The 16974-nt window shown below is 46.0% G+C and overlaps 1 protein-coding gene across 1 annotated transcript in view; it reads left to right on the top strand.

The window, feature by feature from the left end:
* Positions 1-16974, top strand: part of LOC311236000 (MAGUK p55 subfamily member 3-like) — a gene marked incomplete at both ends in the record, with an annotated part of 131125 nt that overhangs the window by 82965 nt on the left and 31186 nt on the right. Inside the window, 2 exons of the mRNA XM_084323566.1 lie at positions 15308-15504; positions 15956-16020. Of these exons, the coding sequence (XP_084179692.1) occupies positions 15308-15504; positions 15956-16020 (262 nt within the window). The remainder of the gene's footprint in view (positions 1-15307; positions 15505-15955; positions 16021-16974) is intronic.

The raw sequence follows: 16974 nt of genomic DNA, 5'->3' as shown, positions 1-16974 counted from the left end.
TTCGACCACCTCCTCTATTATTTCCTCGCCCCCTGCTGCTGGGTCCTTGGCTTCGCCAATCAGCCGTCGGACAGTTCCGGGCGAAATGTCCGATTTCTCCACAATGCCAACACTCCGCTGACGCTGGCCATTCCAGGGGTCCACTTCTTTGCTGTCCATTTCCTCGTCGTAACTGCCCGTTTGATCCCCTCTGATTTGGTTGTTGAGTGGGTGCCGGTGCTTCCTGTTTGGTGGGCTGTGCTGTTTCCTGGTTGTTCAGTTGTCCACTATTCCCCGTCTCGGCTCTGGGTGGTGTGGCTTGTACCAGGGCTTGGAGGTACTCTACCATCTTGACTGCCTCGACCGGCTGTTGGTACATGAGCTTTCGCTGACTTGCCGTTTCTTTGTCTTTGGCCTGTTGTTCCTTCTTCCTGTGCAGCTCCACTTGATGGCTCACGTTCTCCAGGTATGCATTTAACGGAAGGCTTCCCAGGCACACCACTTCGTTCAGTTTCTGTCTCACCTCATTGGAGAGGCCCTTCTGTATTTTCTCTCTTAGCATCGCCTCTCCCATTGGATTTTGTGCAGGGTCTTGGCCGGTCATGTCTCTCCAGGTGGCGTAGGCTTGTGCCACATACTCTCTGGGGGGGGTATCAGGTCCCAACGCACCAATGTGGATCTTATCTGGATGCATCAGGGTGTGATAGGTCTCTCGCAGGACCCGCCACAGTGCTCCTCGGTGAGCGGCGAAGAGGTCCTGGTCGTGGGCTCCAGACACCACATACCGCACCAAGGCAGCCTTGGTTAGTAGTTCTTCCATGCCAGCGACTCCTATTTTGTGAGAGAGTAGTCGCTTGACATCGCCGATAGCCAGCTGTTGGCCTACCATTATTTCCTCCAGCTTGGCAATCCATGGAAAAGCCCCATTCTGGAGGGAGGGCAACTTCTCCGATATTTGGGACATGTCTGAAGCATTCCATGGCTGGTACTCCAATCCCTGATGTCTTATCATCAAGGGTTGTATGTTGACCGTAGACTCTCGGGTAGTGGATCTGGTCACTCTTTTTTCTTCCGCCTTTTTCAACATTTTGATTTCATCTCTTGCTTCTCTCATTTGGTCTTCCAATTCTGTTCGTGCGTCGGTGCCCCTTCTCCAGCGTTCGCCGATTGCTCGGTATCCCTCGGAATCAATGTCTTTTGCCTCTTGGTAGGCCTGTATCTGTGCTTCCAGCTCTCGGTTTTCCTTACTCATCCCATGATGTCGTCGCTTTAATTCCTCCATGGTAGCCGTCAGTTTCATCCGCCGATTGCTTCCTTCTAGGGAAGGTGAGGGCACGGAGAGTGTTGAAGAGTATCTTTGAGCAGGTAAGGTCTTCGGCGTCACTACTTTGATGAGTCTCTCCCTTCTCTCCTCTTCCTCTCGTTCTCTGTCTTTCTCCTGATACTTGGTCTGGGGCTCCCATGTCTGGTCCTCGTCCTCTGTGTCTTCCCCGTATTCACGGCCTTCGGGGGAATAGGACCGGCGATAGCTGGGAGCTTGTCTTGACCTCTCCCGGGGATAGTCTCCTCTGTGGCTGCGACTCCTGACGTACAGACTATCTATTTTGTCGTCTATCTCCCTGATGTCATCGCTTCGACGTCCCTCTCCTTCTGCCCAGAGAATTTCTTTGGCTGCGGAACTGAGTGGTGTGTATATGCCTCGATGTCTCTCTTCGTCTCGATATCTCTCCTCGTCTCGATATCTCTCCGCCGCCCTGGGATAAGGAATACTGTGGGACTGAACGTCTCGCTCCCTTCTTCTCTCCTGGTCCGTTTCGTCTACTTCAGGTGTTAGGGTGATTGTGGTCACTGCCCGTCCCATCTCTGTTCTACTGCCGTTATTATTGGTTATCTCGTATTGGCTCTCCATGTCTATTACAGGCAGGATAGGGTAGATTGGTTCCCTATTCCTGCTGGCATATGGTGGAGGTGCTATAATTACCTCAGGTGCTTTTTGGGAGATGACTATTGTCCTTTTAGGGGCCAGGGGAGTGATCAGAATGGGAGCTAGCTCCTCTATTGGCAGGGCCTCCTTATTGACAGTCAAACTGTCCTCAACCATACTCTTCCTTCTCTCAGCTTCCCGAGCGAATTTTGATAAGGTGTCCATTTCTATCATGCGTTTTTCCCCTCTCTTTGTCAGCTTTCCCACTTTTTCCTCTTCCGTTCTATATGTCCTAATTAGAGCAGTCAGATCTGATATTATTTCTAAATCAAAAGAGCCCTCAATAGGCCAGGGTTTGGTGATGCGTGTCCATCTTTTATTCCATTTCTCTGATAATTTAATACGTTTTTTCTCATAATACGGATTGTCCTCTGTGTAAGGATTATTTTTAACAAGCACTTGTATCGGGGTATCCTCCATCCAACCAATGGGTGTACTCGCATCTTTATTTGCCTCTGTTGTCATTTTTCTATATCCGTTTCTTCTTCTCATGTACTTTATTTTATTTTTATTTTTTTAAAATGGCAGTAGGCAAGAGTGATCTTTGTATTCCCTGTCTAAGTGTAGGTGTCTATGCTTGTGTGACTATCTCCTACTCGAACAACCGCTAACGGTACCTGTAGCCCTGTCTATTCTCTCCTTTCCCTTTTCACTGGTGATCTGTAGTCTTACCTGACTTGTGGTGCCCTTGTTGCCTGGCAGAACTGCTGAAAAAATAGAGCACAAAATACAACAGTTCTTTTTAATTTTTCAACTGGAATTTCACTTTACTCCGTTTTTCCAGTATGAATATATCTTCTATCTAACATTCATACCACATCTAATTTTTGAGAGATTGGTTATCAACAGTATGAATAATCATTTACTTAATTCATACAATTTTTTCAAATTTCTGAGAGATGTTGTGATTGACAGTGGTGTTTGCGTTTTCGGTGTCTACTCCCTTATTTCCGCTTCTATGTTGACTCCTCCTTCGTTGAATATCCGCTTTCCGATGTTTTCCCCCGTTCTCCCGCTCCAATGTTCTGTTTTACCTCGAAAATCACAAAGTTTTTGATTAGTGTCTCAGCCCTTATCACATTTCATTCAATCATCTTGTTCCCATTTTTCAATACTACTTCCCCCCAGTGGACATTTGTCCTCCTCAGACACGTGTCCACTAACTTTGTTTATACGCACCTTCCGACATCACTCCCTGCACGCCGCGAGGCCCCACCCTCTGTTTTTCGAAGCGTCCATTACAGACTCCCCACAGAGGACAGGATTACCTCACCACAGGTACAAGGTAGTCAACGCCCAGGCACCCCACCTTGTCACTCACCCCAGGAAGCCCAGTGCCCTGCTAAACGATCATGCATAACCGTACAGACTCAGCACCAGACCCCGGAGACCTAACAAATCAACACAGTCCTCCTCCTTGTACCTATTTATGGAAACAAAACTCATTCACAAAAACAACATTACCTTTACAATATCCCCAGGCACGTCCCCCAACATCATACCCCATGCACACCCCATCCCCCACCCCTCGACCCAGACTGTCCAGCAGCCCAGATCAAAAAGCGACAGACAGGGCGTACTCATGGTACCTTTGCACCAACGGAACGCCCACCCCCGCTCGGCCCCCTTCGTCATCCTCCTTCACCGCCATTACCCTAGTCATAACAGGTGCAGCCGAGCGGAGTGACTTCTCCACCGCCGGACCGGCTGCGCAGAGAGTCCTAATCAGATACCCAAAGCATGCTCTAATCACTGACACACACACGACCAATATCACAAATATCACTACTGCACAGAGAACGTACTTAACTATCACCCAACCCATATACCCCAACTGCTCCTGACCCCAATCTTCCCACGATGTCCCCCGAGTCTCATGGAGATCCCTCGTAATGTTCTTCAAATGTTCTATCACATCTGGCATCCCTATCTCATCATTTGCTGGCACATAAGTACAGCATTCCTGACCAATCAACGCACACGTACCCCCTGAAGCTGACAACAAGAAATCCATTGCCGCCCTTGTCTGCATCTCCATTAATCTCAACGACCGCATCTCCTCATTCTCTAGGCTAAACCCCTTAGTTGTTGTGATCGTCATCTCTTCAAACAATGCAGCCAAGTGATCAATCTCCTGCCAATTAGCATATGTCCCATACGCCGGAAGCGCCACCCTAAAAAAATGATCCGCACTCACAGCTCGCGCCTTCCTAGCCCTAGGGTGCGTCGGCAAAACATCAGTTATCCTCATCGCCGGTACCAGATATCCCAACGCACACCTTCCTTTCCAACCTGCCGGTAACGCTGCATATGCATTGTCCCCACAAATCCAATACGTACCTGGGGGTGCCCGTGCCGCCACCTTCGCAGCCCCCAGGCTCACCCCTCCTACACAATTTCCCAGCGTGCCCATATACTTACCATTCTCGCCGTCTTCACACCTCGTAAACTCTTCTGGCCTAACTGCCACTGGAATAGGCGTAACATCCAACACAGCCTGCTCCGCCATTGCCCCTAACAAACCCTTTGCCTTATGATACCCCTCCTGTCTCTCCTCACTCACACCCTTACATAGGAAAGGTAGATTAAAACCCCTCAGCACAGAGTTATGACACTCAGTGACTGGGTGGGCCATCAACGGCAAACCGGCTGCAGACGACTCTGGCGCTAGGCCACACACATAACAATCAGTTTTATTTGCACTTTTCGCCACCTCCCTTGCTATTTTTATAAACATATTCGTGTGAGGCTCACGCAAGTCTCGCCTGTCCACGTCTATATTTATAAGTTCGGGTGCCGGGGGCCAAAAATAAAACAAAACCCCCGCCACAACAAGCAACCAACACGTTACCAGAGCGCCCAAAACCAACACGCACTCCGCACGCCTAGACAAACCAAGCATCCTTGGACCGGCCTGCACTCCTCTGCGTTATCTCTGCTTCCCTCCTCCTGCTGCGCGTCTCCCCACTCTCCCTGCAACGCCCTACAGACAACAACCAACAACATCCCTTATTACAAACTGTTCACTATACAACATTTGACCCCTTCCTACTTCTCCCCCTAACCAACCCTCCGATATATCCCTAATAGGAGAGCGGAAGAGGGGGGGTGGAAAGGCGCCCCCGGGCCGGGGATGGGGACACACACTGGGAAAGGCCCGGGAGGGAGGGAGCACACCCAATTCCCCCAGAGGAGAGGAGACCCGGTCTAGACCAGAGCACATTTATGCTAGACCGGAAGGGAGGGAACGCCCCGTGAGGGAGTACACTACTAGGGAAGGAGTGACGCACCTCGGAAAGGAGCTAGGACAGGAGGGGAGGGGGAAGAAATATCCGACAAGAGGGGGGGCGAAACAACAATACCACCACATACCACAACACTACCTATGTCTAAATGGCGGTCGGCGTTGCCTCCTAACCTTCCGACTTTGGTGGAGATCTCCAGCCAAACCTATCATGGGTCTCCACCAGTGTTTTAAAAGCTGTCTCTGCCTCTTTCTGACTCAAAGACGCCCCTTCTGCTCCCTCTCCCCCCTTAACCATGCGACTCTGACCCATCACTAGACTAGTCGCAAATTGCCTTACGACGGCCTCCATGGTATAAGCGCTAGACCAACCACTTGGTGTCAACAATTCCATACATATGACCCCACCCTTGCTCACATAACCATGTTCTAACTTCGGGGAGAGTACCCTCATAAAAGGTGGAGAGAACGGAAAATCCTGTGGAAAAGAGACACCCAACAATATAAACTCCGTCTTAGCCTCCTTCATATCCTGCCACAACAAGGAGTCCACATCCAACTGAAACAACCTAATCTCCCAGCTAAACAGATCATCCCCAACCAATTCTGCTGTAATAAAACTGTCACCCAGACGTCTGACCTCCTGAAGTTCCCTCATAAGTCTTTTTGACCTGACCAGGGCACCCCGAGTCATCTCTGTTGATGCAGATGGCGCACTGGTTCCCCTCATTCTTGCGATTGTCCGTGCGAACCAGCCCTGTGGTGCAGACCGCCGTTCCACCGTCTGGCCTTTCACCATCTTTAACTGGTCAGATTAGTCATGCATTAGACAACCTTAATTGCCCAATTAATCCCCACATTCAACACCCCAACCCTGTTAGCACCCTAGACCCTGCCTACAGTGTCACAGAACCCAGACCGGATCCCCCCAAAAGGGACCCAGAGATAAGGAAGGGACGGGGGGGGGGGGGGGGGGCAAAAAGCGCACCATTTCCGCACGGGGTCTCACCCCTCTGGCGGAGAGAACTGATATCTCAATCCTACAGCGGGGCGGGGGGCACATACCATAGCATAAACGGAATGAGGGAACGAGAGACTAGGAAGGGAGGGGAAGGGGGCATCTAGGGAAAGAGGGGAGGGTGCACCAATGTAGGGAGGGGGGGGTACTCCTAGGGAAGGAGCCACGTAGGGAGGGGAGGGGGAGTTCACACTAAACTTCCAGTATCACCACACCTCTGCTGCGCACACTGCACCACATGGGGAGGAAAAGAGAAGTGAGGGAGATTGGAAGGGAGAGAGAGAGAGACGGAGGGAGGGAGAGAGAAGTGAGGGAGAGGAAAGGAGGAAGGGAGAGGAAGGGAGGGAGGGAGGGAGAGGAGAGGAGAGGAGAGGAGGGAGGGAGGGAGAGAGAGAGAGGGAGGGAGAGAGAAGTGAGGGAGAGGAAAGGAGGAAGGGAGAGGAAGGGAGGGAGGAGGGAGGGAGGGAGGGAGAGGAGAGGAGAGGAGAGGAGAGGAGAGGAGAGGAGAGGAAAGGAGGGAGAGGAGAGGGAGGGCGGGAGGAGGGAGGGAGGGGGGGGGGGAGGAGAGGGAAAGAGGGAGGGAGGGAGGAGAGGAGAGGAAAGGAAAGGAGGGAGGGAGGGAGGGAGGGAGGGAGGGAAGGAAGGGAGGGGAGAGGAGAGGAGAGGAGAGGAGAGGAGAGGAGAGGAGAGGAGAGGAAAGGAGAGGAGAGGAGAGGAGAGGGAAGGAGGGAGGAGAGGGAAGGAGGGGGGGGGGGAGGGAGGGAGGAAGGAGAGGGAAGGAGGGAGGGAGGGAGGAGAGGAAAGGAAGGGAGGGAGGGAGGGAAGGAAGGGAGGGAGGGAGAGGAGAGCAGAGGAGAGGAGAGGAGAGGAGAGGAGAGGAGAGGAGAGGGGAGGGGAGGGAGGGAGGGAGGGAGGGAGGGAGGGAGGAGGGAGGGAGGGGGGGGGGGGGGGGGAGGGAGGAAGGAGAGGGAAGGAGGGAGGGAGGGAGGAGAGGAAAGGAAGGGAGGGAGGGAGGGAAGGAAGGGAGGGAGGGAGAGGAGAGGAGAGCAGAGGAGAGGAGAGGAGAGGAGAGGAGAGGAGAGGGGAGGGAGGGAGGGAGGGAGGGAGGGAGGAGGGAGGGAGGGGGGGGGAGGAGAGGGAAGGAGGGAGGGAGGGAGGGAGATGAGGGAGTTGAGGGAGCACTCAAAGGATCGAGAGCACCCCGCACAACACACACAGGGGGACCGTGGCACAACAGAAGCTATTTTAATTCCTATGATAACACCGCCCCCTGCTGTATTTTTCCACACATCACTTCTTTTGCACCACAGTACCCCCAAACATCCTGCAGGAGGCGCCCTCAACCTTCTAACAACACGTGCACCATTACGTAGCACGCCAGACCACGTGCCCTCTCAATTTTAACCCCAACACCCAGAATCCCCCGCACCGAATTGTAGTTCGTCTTGCAGGCCGGCATCCTGCAGACGTCATCCCCGAAACTACGTCACGTCCGCCATTCCTGAGATCTCGTTGGACACCAGAATAGCAACACGCGAGGCTTCGTCACGGGACTTCATTTGTTTACAAAATTATCTTTTTATTTCATTCATTCCTAACCTTTTAAACAACTCATCCCCATTTTCTTTCATACAACGCCACAATCACACACATTCTCTCATCCAATTTTATAATAACCTTCAGCCCTGGGCAGCTCAACACAGCACGTAGCACTTAACATTAGCCCTCGGGTTCCCAACGGCAACCTCTTAGCACGGTCCCCGCCGTAGCAACTCGCGACGCCAATGTTAAAGCTGGCGCATCGGTGTTATATCACATTGAATTAATGCATATCACAATCTACATCCCTTAACCATATAGTTACACATCTTCACACAGGTCCTCATTAGCCCCGCTACTAAACAGTGCTTTATATACTAACTCATAATGCTTCTAAGTGCCCTTCTCTTAATTTTATTTTAAGCGCATTTTTAATAAGTGCTCCATCCCACGGCTTACTTTCTACTTTTTACCCCTAATCAAACCTCTTCTCAGCCTCTCTATCTTTTGACATTCAAGCATCGTTGAGGAAACTTATACGTCTCGCCCCAATCGACCAAATGTCTTCCTATGAATCCGTACAAATTTGCGAATTCTATAAGCAGATAACGTCGGGCCACCATATCAGATCTGTCTCAAAACGTCTTTTTAAACTCGTCCGTACATGCGTGCCGATTCTAAGAGTGAAGTTTGTGATTGATTAGCACGGAAAAAGCAATTTTACCTTTCTGACGATGCGGCCGAACGAACACAATCTAGTCTATTACATTTATGATTGAGTCCCGTTCCAACTGCCCGCGTCCTTCCTCCGACTCCCAGCATCTAACTCTTCATCACAACAGCCGACGCCAGACCAGTCATGTGAGAACTGGAGCCAAACGACGGCTGATTTGATGTTTATCAGATGCCTATTCACAACCCCTAGTTCATGGCTGTCCACCCAACATCTAACTAAACCCATCTCTCAATGACGCAACTTACCGTCTGTTTTCCGCCGGCGTTTTGGATGTCCGTAGAGTAGAATGTAGAGTAGACAGTCGTTGAAAACGTCGATGCTCTGCCAATGAGAGATTGTCTTTGAAGGATGGTATAGTGGATTTTCAGCTCAGGAAAACGGCTCCAGATTAACGTGTCTTTTCAATGATTCTATTTGCTAAAGTCTCAGGATCGTATAGTGGATCTCTGTATAGTATCTTTGCAGTTGTACTCACACGTTCTGTTCAATTTGTCTTATAAATGATTTGGAGTCGGAGCCAGGCGCTTAAGGTACAAAGACAGTCTCGCCGTCGTTTATTGGAAGATCCAAACAGCTTAAAGTTCTTGTCAACTTTTCTATTCTATAACAGCATCGGCAGCACGTCTTCAGCGTAGATGATTGAGGGTCGTCCCAAGGTGGTTTCTCCGTGGCTTGAAGTCGTCTGCTGCTGGTCTCCGTGGGTGTCTCTCATGTCTCGAACCTGTGGTAGATATAGGGACTCGACAACCCATCCCCCATTGATCGAGTCTCTGAGATGTGCTGTCACATGCCAAGGACTCCAATGTGATTGGCTTACCACTCTAGGAGACTGTCTTTACTCTCCAAATAAGGAGGTGAAGTGACTTATTTCGGGCCGTTTTCAAGGACTAAACAGTTATTGTTTGATCAAAATATATGAGTGAATACTTTGCTTAACAGATTGCAGAATGGGTACAACACAGCACCAGCACACCACTTTGCCAAAGGGATTTAGATTTGCAAAATCCCTTTTTTAAAGTTTACATCAGGGTACACACACTACTTTTCAACAGATGAGAAATATAGTTTTATTCTAGTTTTACTTATTGCTTTTTACTGTTACATTTCCAGATTGTGCTCGACTATCTACTCCTTTATAATTCAGATTTATAGATCATTGCGGCCACAGTTTCTTATAACAGTCTTGTATACTGTTTGATGCAAATCCCTTGTATTTCATATGTAATGTGTTTTTATGAGAACAGGCCCTTACTGTTGTTTTTACTTATTTTAAGTTCTAAATCCTGTTTTATTTAATTTAGTTTCTCTCTAGTGATGGCTCTTTAACTATCTTTAACTAGAATCTTATTTTCTTTTGACAGTGATATGTATTAATTATGGCTGTTTTTCCTTTTACGCCTGAGTCAAATTATTCCATTTCTCAGTGGACAATCAGTCCATTTCTTAGTCTCCTTGTGCTTGCTTTTCCTTAATTTGCCCTTTATTTTTATCAGTTGATTAATAACTTGCTTTTTTTAGAGTTTTAACTTTCTACATTTGTAAGTCCTTAACCTGTGTTTTTACCAGCTGCACGCTATTTCCTGCTACGGCTCTAATATCTCCTACTCACATCTAAACCACCAACTGTTCTAAGGAATGCGACCCTGTAACCATCTATCTGTCTTCCTGGCAGAAGACTTAAACTGTCACCAGAGGAGAATAGCACCATGTTTTGGTCTGTTCCTACCCTAAAATACACCAACCCCTCCTCCTGGTGTCGGAGGGGTAGGTTTTTATGGCGTTACTAACCTCGCTAGGGGGGATGTGGGGACAGTTAGCTCAACCATTAACAAAAATGCATTCCTTACTGTTTGCTTTTGACTCAAGGTCCTTCCTCTTTTAGCTATGACCCTGTGTCTCCTTAAAACCCTTACTTGTACCATACTATTTTGATTCAATTAATTTACGACACATCATTTAAAAGCAATACAGAGGGGTGTACTGGTATATTCCAAGATACGAGTTTTGATAATTGATGGGTCACATCTTTCCAGAATGCCTTAACTGGTGGGCAGTCCCAATACATGTGCATAAATGTCCCTTCGTCTCCATTTGTACATTGGGAGCATTTTGAGTCCTGTTTCAGGCCCATTCTGTTCAGTCTTATAGGAGTCAAGTATGTCCTGTGAATATAGTTAAGATTGATTTGTTGATGGTCCGGGTTCCTTGATGTAAGACGGACATTTGCCCATGCTTCTTGCCAATCAAAGTCACTTTCCAGGTCTGGAATATCCCTCCTCCAGACAGTGTCTAGTTGAAGGGTTTCATACGAGGACGTTAGTAATTGATAATAAAAACCTGATACAAAACCTCCCAATGTTTCTCTTTCATAGAAAAATTTGTGGTATCTGTGGTGTTCAACTGGTATGTGTAATGGAACACTGTGGGACTTCAAACATAGGCGTAACTGTATGTAAAAAAGCCATGTGGACTCGGTGAGGTTAAACTTTGTGCATATTTCTCCATAACTACAGAAGCCCTGGTTATTAAAAATATCCCCTAATGAGTGTATGCCTTGCTCTTCCCATATAGGGAATCTTATAGGACGTTTTCCCATTAAGAGTGCATTGTTATTGAATATGGGAGTGTGATTATGCCATTTTTGAGGGTTAGGATATTTTTTTTGTGTTTCCCGCCATGTTCGGATTGCATGGGTAATTATGGGGCCAAATTTCCGCTCACAGTGCTTGATTGGAAGTTTAGTGTGTGCTATGTCCTTCAGTCTCTGTGGGGCTACTATGTTTTCTTCCAATTCTCTCCAAGAAAAGCCTTGAGGTCGCATTCAATTTTCGAGAGACCATAACGTTAACTTGACAGCAATGTGGATACAGCTTTATTTGAGCAGTTTCTACTGTAACGTTACCTTAACATAACTGCAGTAAACAAACTAACGTTAAACCGAAGTTAGCTTACCAGTAAATTCAGTACAGCGACAGCTGAAATCCACAGGACAGCCTGGTCACAATAATCGACGGGCCAGTTACATTTGAGTACAGCTGTAACAAAGTCCAATATGCCCTCGTTCATTAGATCCAAAGCATCAATTGCTTTTCCTCGACTCTAACGCTAGTTTAATAGCTAATGACTAATGGCTAAACAGCTGATTTTGTAAACATGAGGCAGAGTAGGGGCGGGCGCTGGATGGATATAATTCCAACTTGACTTTGCGCCTCCTGGCGGCACAAAACAGAAACCGCACCCACCCTAATAAAACCATTTGACGAGAGCCGTTAACGGGCGGCAGAGGGCGTTGAAACGGCGGTAGGAGGGACCTCAATTTGCAATGCTGTAACTGTACCAAAGCCTGGGGATCAAACCATATTGTCAATGGTCTTAATGTGAAAGCCTTAAAATATTGTAAAAAATCTGGAACTGCCATGCCACCGTCTGCTTTATTTCTCTGTGCGGTGGATCTTTTTATGCGAGGTGGTTTGTTATTCCAAATAAATTTGTATGTGGAGGAGTGTAATCTTTTCCAGTAGCCCTCTGGAGGGGGTAACGGTAGCATTGAGCTGATGAAGTTGATTCTTGGTAATACATCCATCTTAACTATTGATACCCTTGCCTGTACTGAGTTTTTAAGTTTTGCCCACCTGTCCAGGTCGTCTTTGATTTTGTTCTGTATTTTTGTGTAATTGTGCTTCACCGTTTGTCTTATGGTGGGAAATATTTCCACACCCAAGCATCTAAAATGTTTTACCATGGGTATCGCACCTGGGAGGGTTGTGTCTTTTTTTGCATGGATGTTAAGTGGAAGGAAAGCCGACTTCGGCCAATTTATTTTAAATCCCGATAAATCACCAAAGTTCTCTATCAACTTGAGTAGATGCGGCAATGTGGTGTTGGGGCTTTGCATGAACAATATTACGTCGTCCGCATATAAACTAATTTTATGTTGTGTGCCCTTGATTACGATTGGTTCTATGTATTGGGATTGTCTTATATATTGTGCTAAAGGCTCTAATGATAGATCGAATAGTCCGGGACTAAGAGGGCAACCCTGTCTGGCTGAGCGTGATACCGGAAAGATTTCGGAGATGAATGTGCCTGTTGTAATCATGGCCGATGGGTCCTTGTATAATACTTTAATCATATCAATGAATCCTTTTCCTAACCCCATCCTTTCTAATACTGCCCATAGAAACGACCATTCCAGCCTGTCAAATGCTTTCATAGCATCCAGGGATAGCATCGCCTTAGGTGTGGTGTCCTCTTTGTCTGCATCTAGTACGTGCAGTATTCGTCTTATGTTATCATTGATCAGGCGACCTCTTATGAAGCCAGTTTGGTCCGGATGAACTAAAGACGTCATATGCTTTTGCAATCTGATGGCTAATACCTTAGAGTACAGTTTGACATCGGTTCCGAGGAGGCTTAAAGGTCTGTAACTACCGCACTCGGTGGGGTCTTTGTCTTTTTTGAGAAGGACTGAAATGAGTGCGATATTGTGGTGTTTATGGAAGCTCCCCTCCTTGACTGAGTATAAGATCATATTTAGTAATAAGGGTCCAAATATGTCCCAACAAGAAAGGTACATTTCTGATGGGATACCGTCTCTTCCCGGAGCCTTACCATTTTTCATTCCGGATATGGCCTTCTTGAGTTCTTCTAATGTGATCGGTGCTTCTAACTGTTTAGCGTCGTCCTCCGAAAGTTTAGGGAGAATAATTTGATTAAGATGTGTCCAATTTGTTTTGATCAAAGGTCGTTTCTGAATTATACAAGTCGGAGTAGAATTCTTTGAATGTATCGTTTATTATTTTGGGGTCTGTTACAAGTACTTGTTGTTTTCTAATGGCAGTTATATCTGCAAATTTTGCATTAATTCTTAATCGCATGGCTAATAGGTGACTAGGTTTAGAACCTTGGAAATACTGCTGTTGTCTTGTGCTGCGTATTTGCATTTCCGATTTTTGTCTGTATATTGCATTGATCTCTGTTTTTAGAACGTTAACTTGATTTTCTAGTCTAGTTGAGTTGTTGTATTTTAAAGAATTAAATAACGTTGAGTAAAGCGTTTCCATTTCAGACAGTTTTGTGCATTGATTTTTGCGCAATATGGAGGAAAATCTATCCGTGAAATCCTTGATCATACCCTTTACCGACATCCATATTATTCTGGGGTCTTGCACCGCGTTTGCATTCTCCCGTAGGAATACTGTGAGAGCTTCTTTGAGTTGTGTAATGAATTCCTTGTTGTTAAGCAGCATAGTATTAAAACGCCATCTTGGGGCCCGGGAAGATAGTATACCAAATGTTGCTTTTAGGATTAAATAACAGTGATCTGAAAGCGCATTGGGTATCATTTCCACTTCATATTTATCAAATAGTCTCGGGGATGCAAAGACGTAATCAATTCTGGATAATGTGTTGTGCCTCGCCGATCGACAGGAGTACTTTCGGGTCGTGGGATTAAGTGAACGCCATAAATCAATTACCCCTGTAGTCTTTGACCAATCTTTTAATGCTTTAGATGAATTTTTTTGTTCGCTGGAAAAGGCGAGGTAAGATTTGTCCATCCTTGGATTCCAAATGGCATTAAAATCCGCACCTATTATAAATGAGTACTCGGGATGGTTTAACATTTCATCAGTTAGTGAAGTGAAGAAACCCACTTCGTACAAATTTGGGGCATATACCGCTGCCAACGCTATTTTCCTGTTATTATGTACAATCCTAGCTATAGTTATACGCCCCTCAGCATCCGACCATACCCCTTTTAATTCGATATTTAATTTACGTCTGACGACTATGGCTACACCTCGAGTTCTCGTACCAAATTATGGTATATGTTATCCGCTAACGTATCTATGTCTTCCTCTAAAATGTGCGTTTCGCTTAGTAGAGCCACGTCCACATGTTCTTTTTTCATCAGTGTGAGCACGCTTTTGCGTTTGTGTTGTTTGTTTATCCCACCGGTGTTCCATATCATTATATTCAAACTAGCCATAATCTATGGTGGTGTGGTTGTACTGCTTGTGTCAGTTGGTGGTATAGGTGCAGTGACGATGCCGATGGATTTGTCTGCTATTATCTTCTCAAGATCAGCTGCTATATCTCTCACGGAGCTTGTTCCTGTCGCTCCTGTTATGTTGACAACTATTGTCTCTCTGTCGGGGACAATAGTCGATGGTCCCGGTGTATTTTCCTCTTTATTCTCCTCGTCGGGGCTTGTCGCCAACGGATCTGTATCCGCGTCGCCTTGAACGTGTCTTCTTGATCGTGTTTCACTCTGCGCCGCTGAAGTTGCCGTTTCTTGTTTCTTTCCCGTCCTTCCCTTATCCTTAACCATGTTGTCTTTTGATATAGTTAGTAGAAGGTCTTATCAATACATACGATGTGGTCTAATCTCTTTTGGTATTGTCCAAATAAGGTTTTTAAACGAAATTAACGTTGATGGGAGCGGAGCTATTGCCAAATGCGTGCGCTACATATTGCAGCTAAACCGGAAGTCCTGTTTTGATTATTTTGATACATTACATCTTTCTAGTTTTCTAGGGGAAAACACTACAGGTGTGTCATCAAAATTGATTATACAGTATTTTGCTAAATGCCGGTGTTAGCTAGCCAGAGAGTTGTAATGTTACTGTGTATCAAAGCAAGCTAAACAGCAACAGTCCCGCAATCAAACGATGATGGGTGACAGTTTAAAAAAATTAGCATTTTGATTTGTTGAATAACTTCTTTAATTCAACTTGGATATTGCCTCTTATGGATCTATTGCAGCCAATGATTTCTCATTATGATCAAGTAATTTCACCCCTCCAGGTGTACCTGCGTGCCATGTTCGACTACACCCCCTTTGAAGACAAGGCCACGCCCTGCCAGGAGGCAGGACTTCCTTTTAAGAGGGGGGACATCCTGCAGGTGGTGAGCCAGGACGACGCCACCTGGTGGCAGGCCAAGAGGGTGGGCGACAGCAACCTACGCGCCGCGCTCATCCCCTCCACGCAGTTCCAAGAGAGGTAGACGAAACACACTCATCCCCTCCACACAGTTCCAAGAGAGCTAAACTAGACACACTCATCCCCTCCACGCAGTTCCAAGAGAGGTAGACGAGACACACTCATCCCCTCCACGCAGTTCCAAGAGAGGTAGACTAGATTTATTTATTTATTAATACATTTATTTATGTATAGTTTTCCTTTTTAGTCTAGCATAATCTGTCCCATTAATAAATTATAAAAATGTATTTAATATTTGTCAGAGGGAAAATGAATGGGCCACTTTCCTTCCCAACAGTAATATGTGCTTCTTAAACTTTTTACATGAATTCTAGCATTCTGTTAATCCAACAAGCCAATGTGATAATCCAACATAAAACATAATGTGTTCTGTGTCTCGAGAGCCCTACCGCATCAGCCCAAATTCAACCAAAAAAACGATTCATTTTCATTTCTCTTTTTTTTTTTACAGACGGCTGAGGTACAGGATGAAGATGGGCACCTACCCTGCGCCTGTGTCGCCCAAAACACCCACATGTACGAGCTGGTACCCTCATCTTTACCATTACGTTAGAAGGATGGGAGATATCTGGTGTCATTTTAGTGATGGAGCCCTGATGAGCAACATTACATTACATAAACAAGACCTATCAAAATAAGTGTAGCCCAAGTGTGTTAAAAGTATATTTCTACAAAAAATGGAGTAGGGACCGCACTCGAGGAAAATCATTGTTTTTATTTTTATATGCACAAGTTGTATAACGCACAAACGTTTTGTGCGTTATACAACTTGTGCATGTAAAAATAAAAACAACGATTTTCCTCGAGTGCGGTCCCTACTCCATTTTTTGTAACTTAATTAATGTTGGACTACGCATCTGTCTGAGCGCAGTGGTTACCCTTTTTCTACTTAAAAGTATATTTCTACCCATATATACTTTTTTGAGAGTATACTTGCAATGTATTTTTGGTACTTCTTATCTGCTTTCATGTTCAAAATGTTCAGTATGAGTCATTCATATCCTGAGAGTGTAATCTAAGTACACTTATTAAAAGTGTACTATTTTGGTAAGCAAAAGTAACCAGAAATATATACAAAGTATTATTTAATTTAAGCACATTTTAAGTACAACTTTTTACACACTAAGTACAACTTATGTAGTTTCAACTTTAGTATACTTTCTGAATACATAAAAAGTTGTCTAAAGTATGCAAAGTGTACTTTTAGAAAATATACTTGTGTATACCTTTTTTTTTTCTTGGTGGACCCTCCCTCCTACCTTTCATCACTGGTCAGTGTACTCACCACCAGCATGTTTTATTAACCCTTTCACTACCACACTACAGAAGGTTAACCTTCTGTAGTGTGGTAGTGAAAGGGTTAACCCTTTGTCGTGCGGCAGTGAAAGGATTAACCTTCTGTATTGTCACAGTGAAAGTGTTAACACTTTGGTAGTGTGGTAGTGAAAGGGTTAAAGTACAGTAAGTGTA

This window comes from Notolepis coatsorum (genome assembly GCF_963971535.1).
Source record: "Notolepis coatsorum genome assembly, chromosome: 10".
NCBI classification, from domain to species: Eukaryota; Metazoa; Chordata; class Actinopteri; order Aulopiformes; family Paralepididae; genus Notolepis; species Notolepis coatsorum.
Note: the sequence above shows the minus strand (reverse complement) of the source record. Positions and strands in the feature narration are given on the sequence as shown.